Raw genomic sequence first — 5,332 nt, forward strand, 5'->3', positions numbered from 1 at the left:
TTGTAGCAACTCGTGAAATTCATAAAAGGGGCTATTCCATCATCTTGTGTGATGTAAGTTTCAGTTACAAGTTGGAACGCGCGTGCATATAAAGAACAGAGTTCCCAGTGTATTCTACTACTTGCTTGTATTGTCATTTCTATTACTGCTGTTTTCCGAACCCCCTTTTCTATTGTGAGTCATTCACACATATACTTAATCACGTGATATATTGTCAGAATTCAAACTTAGTATTAAGGCATAATACATAAACGACTTGTCGATATACAGCCATACATTTCTAAAATGTCCATCAAATAATATTAACAACACAATCTAACGATACTATGTTAGTCTAGTATATTGTTATATAAGTAGTTTGTTAAATATTAGTAACAACGTTATAAATTCAACTGGTACCATTGTTATGTTTTGGATTATCAACAGGAAAGTGACAATTCCTGAACTAAATGACAGTAAATACATTGGTATGTCAATATACAACGCCACTATATTGTGTGTCATTGGTGCTCCAGTCACTGCTGTTATTGGCGATCAGGTTACTGTGGCTTACTGCTTGGTGGCGTCCTTCATTCTTTTTTGTACAACTATTACTTTGTGCCTTGTCTTCTTGCCGAAGGTAGGATGCCAGATTTATCTCCCATAAGTAGAAGATAGTTTTGGTTAGTCTGTCTGTCTGTCTGTCTGTCCGTCCGTCCGTCCGTCCGTCCGTCCGTCTGTCTGTCTGTCTCCGGATTTCCTCAAAAACGACTTTTTCAAATGAAACGAAATCTGGTTCACACATTCTTTCTAGTATGTAGCTATTGCAATAGTTCATGAAATTTGCAATTGTCAAAATGAATAGAAATATCAATATGATAAATAAAAAGAGAATCGCAGTACCAGTTCTGTCAATCGAAAAGGGGCTGGTCCAAATCAGAAGTAGTAATGGCGGAAATGAGTGTCAGTACTATGCTACATGTCAGATTAAGCTTTTGATAATATCTAACCATTGCACAAGGTTACTCACGAATTGCCTACGTTAGTAGATCAAAAATGACGTCACAGATATGTTCCATAACAAATCTCATTATTAAGATGATGTAATCAGTATATCATGTACTATAACACATCTCCTTCTTTTTACTCCTAGGTTATTTCTTTGAAAAACAACCCAATTGACGAAGAGTTAAAAATAACAACGATGGTCAACATAGGGACTGTAGATGTCGGTAACAAAGTATCACCAATCCAACCACATTCCTTGAACAGTGAGAGGCTGAAAGAAATGGATGATATGATATCAACTTTAAAAACTGTGCTGAGTGACGTATGTAAATGAATTAAATAACCTACATAAATCTACATAAATCTACATCAATAGTTTTAATTACATTCCAATTCTCACAGTCCTGGCACCAATATTATTAATTAGATACCAATTCGCACATAGATCTGACACAAATTTTATTAATTAGATTCAAATTCTCACAGTCCTGACACCAATATCATTAATTAGATTCCAATTCTCAGTCCTGACACCAATATTATTAATTAGATTCCAATTCGCACATAGTCCTGACACCAATATCATTAATTAGATTCCAATTCGCACATAGTCCTGACACCAATATCATTAATTATATTCCAATTCGCACATAGATCTGACACAAATTTTATTAATTAGATTCCAATTCGCACATGGTCCTGACACCAATATTATTAGATTCCAATTCGTACATAGTCTTGACACCAACATCATTAATTAGATTCCAATTCGGACACAGCCCTGACACCAATATCATTAATTAGATTCCAATTCGGACACAGACCCGACACAAATATTATTCATTAGATTCCAATTCGCACATAGTCATGACACCAATATCATTAATTAGATTCCATCGCACAGTCCTGACACAAATGTTATTAATTAGATTCCAATTCGCACATAGTCCTGACATCAATATCATTAATTAGGTTCCAATTCACAGAGTCCTGACACCAATATCGTTAATTAGATTCCAATTCGCACATTTGTATTTATATTATAGTTTAATCTTCTTTCAGAGAGACGAAGAAATAAATGACTTGCAAAACCAACTACTAAATCTTAGGATGCGAGAAACAACAAGTCTACAGAGCCCGGATGACATTTCACGAGAAGAGCATGTTGAAGATGGAGACATCAATAATTATCATGATGCTACTGCTGATGATGACAATGGGGATAATGGTGGTGGTGGTGGTGGTGGTGGTGGTGGTGGTGGGGGTGGTGGATGATGATGATGATGATGATGATGATGATGATGATGATGATGATGATGATGATGTTGATGATGATGATATACGAGAAGTTAAAAGTACCTAAAACTTTCTACCCTCTTCAAACCCTTGTCACAAAAATGACATCTAGATGTATGGAACATTACACCTGTAAACAAATTGTACAAATAATGTATAACCACAATGAACTTTATTCATGCAGTAGAGATTTGACAATCCAATATCATAAACTTATGATGATTGTACAAAGTTTTATTAATATATTTTGGAATGTTCGTTTAAAGATTGTGATAAAGTGTATATTATATGAAATAAACATTTCTAGTTGTTAAGTACATGAAAGTTATATGAGAAGAATAGATGCATGTAAAGAAGTTATGGGTGTTCCAGTGAATTGATGTAAAGCAGTTAAATGTGTACAATTGAATGGATGTATGTAAAAAGGTCATGTGTGTTCCAGTGAATGGGCGCATGTAAATATGTTATGGGTATTCCAATGAATGGATGCATGTAAGGTAGTTATGGGTTTTCCAGTGAATTGGTGCACGTAAAGAAGTTATGGGTATGCCAATGAATGGGTTCATGTAAAGTAATTATTGTTGTTCTGGTGAATGGGCATTATACTAATCAAAATAAAACTCTGATGATGGCTTTCCTACTAATACTACAACATCATCAACAACAATAACACATTGATTGGTCAAGGAAATAGGTTGTTTTCAAAAACATGCTTGCCTATGCCATATCAGCACCAAATTCGATGTTTGAGAAACATGCGCATGTGTGAGCACACATACGCACGCACAGACAGACAGACAGACAGACAGACAGACAGACGCATGCACGCACGTACGTATTCACAAACAAACAAACAAACAAACAAACAAACAAACAAACACACACACACACACAAACAAACAAACACGTGCCAGCTAATGCTTAGGCCCTTGCACCAGTTGAAACGTTTAATCATTTTATCATTAAAATAATGAACATGGCATTAATATTGAAAGTCAATAGATGTATAAAATAGCTACATTGAATAAGTTACAGTAAAACAAAAACCTACGATCATAATAAAGAAAGGTAATTTAAGAATAATCGAAGTAAAATATATACAGGAAATCAAACTGAATGAAAGTACTAGTCACTAAAATTGAAATCTAAGTTTACAGGGTGTCCTTAGTAGGTCTCAAATCGTTCCATATCAGTTCCAATGTCAAGGTCACTTCATCGAAAAGCATTGCACTAATATATGAAGCTACGATGACAAGAAAACTTGAACAAGATTTTGCGAGATTCCAATTACAATGGCGGTGGAACGTTATTCCTGAAGTACTCAGCTGTTGCTATGTTACCACCAGGTGCATATTCACAGGCGAGGTAGACACGGTTACCTTCCACTTTGGTTCCACAACCAACTTCAGTATTGCCAGCCCAAATCATTTGGGTAAAATGACCTGAAAGATAAGATACAAATGCATTAGAATGGGGACTTAATATCGATGCAACGCATTGATCACGTGACCTCCTCTCTATCATGGTCGGCTTCACCATTACCACAATATCTTTAATATCTTTTACAAGTAATTCTGTAATCACTCCATCACTGTATGGCTTGTCAGTCTTCATTTCTCTGTCTTTGACCCCCTTAATTTGTCACGCTTATCCTTCCTGGCTTTATTTCTGCTCTCCTTCTCTGTCTCTGTCCATTGTCTGTATTTGTCTATCTGTGTCTCAGTCTGTTTGTCTGTCTGTCTGTCTGTCTTATTTGATTCTCAGTGCCTGTCTGTTTGTTTCTCTGTGCCTATCTGTTTGTTTTTGTTTATTTGTTTGTTTGTTTGTTTGTTTGTTTGTTTGTTTTCAAAAGAAAAATCCGTATATGTAATATCCATTTCTCTATCTTTAGCTGTCTGTCTTTATTTCTGTCACTCTCTCTGTCTTTCTATCTGTCTCTCTCCCTATCCAACACTCCGTGCCCCCCCCCTCCCTCCCCGTTCCTTCCTCACTCCCTTCTTCGAATTTCAGCACACTCCACACGTATTGTTAAACTGACCTGTTCCCTTTTGAAATCCAGGATTGCTGTAGTCATACAGTTCAATCTCTCCATACCATAGTTTAACTATGGCATTACCTGAAATTAGTATTAATCATACATCTAAAATTATATAATGTGTAATGTATGACATGATATGTATAATAACATTATGTGAATTCTAACTCAAACCATCAAGGTCTGAGATATGAATTAACATATTCTGGGATAGTGTTCACAATTTGTTTTGACATAGCAATTGGATAGAGAATCAAGATATTAATACACAAAAGTACCTGGGGCTATATATACCAAATTAAGAGGAATTACACTGAACAGTAATGATGGATCCACTCTTAGACTACCAGATCTTTACCTACCATTGCTACGGAAGGAGACCTGGGGGGACCGATTCTAACCTTTACATCGCCTTATGCTTGAAGACATGACCTTGTATTGGTCATTGCCTCATTTCCAGATGAAGATGACTGTTAGTCGTCGAACTATTGTTAGACTCTGATATTCTATTGCACTTTAGATTTATAATTGTAAATTTGTTGACACAACAAAGCAATGAACTTGACTTCTACTTCTAACTGCGCATTAGAAATGGTTTTGATTGGTAGTATATCGCCGAGGACTACACTTTCATTATGATAATGTAGATTTGAAGCCATTCTTCTCGAGATCTCAAATCACCATACAAATTGTCTAAAGTTGAGATAGAAGAGTAGTGTACATGTTTCTCTAGAGGCAAGCATCAGTGGTGTTTTTCGTGACAAAGACAACATTGACTGACCTGTTATATGATTAAAAGTTGGTACAGAAGCATATCCTAGGTTCTCCCCATAAACACCACCACTATGTTCTAGGGCAGCCTCTCTAGCGTTGTCTGCTGCCACGGTTTCTGCGAAGCTAGCCAGTTCATCATTCCATGTATACATTGCAAGACCATGCAGACATCGGTAGTAATTATGGGCTTCCAATACCTGTTTGTGGTAGTCAGCGTGACCGGTGTTACCGACCTGGTTT

The 5,332-nt window shown here is 36.3% G+C and overlaps 1 protein-coding gene across 1 annotated transcript in view; it reads left to right on the plus strand.

Annotated features, from left to right (window-relative positions):
* Nucleotides 1-2,616, plus strand: part of LOC144440011 (gamma-aminobutyric acid type B receptor subunit 2-like) — a 17,998-nt gene extending 15,382 nt beyond the window's left edge. Inside the window, exons 15-18 of the mRNA XM_078129240.1 lie at nt 427-619; nt 1,133-1,309; nt 2,050-2,230; nt 2,591-2,616. Coding sequence (XP_077985366.1) covers nt 427-619; nt 1,133-1,309; nt 2,050-2,230; nt 2,591-2,616 — 577 coding nt within the window. The remainder of the gene's footprint in view (nt 1-426; nt 620-1,132; nt 1,310-2,049; nt 2,231-2,590) is intronic.
* Nucleotides 2,617-5,332: the final 2,716 nt, after the last annotated feature.

The sequence above is a fragment of the Glandiceps talaboti genome, chromosome 9 (assembly GCF_964340395.1).
Source record: "Glandiceps talaboti chromosome 9, keGlaTala1.1, whole genome shotgun sequence".
In the NCBI taxonomy this organism is placed as follows: domain Eukaryota; kingdom Metazoa; phylum Hemichordata; class Enteropneusta; family Spengelidae; genus Glandiceps; species Glandiceps talaboti.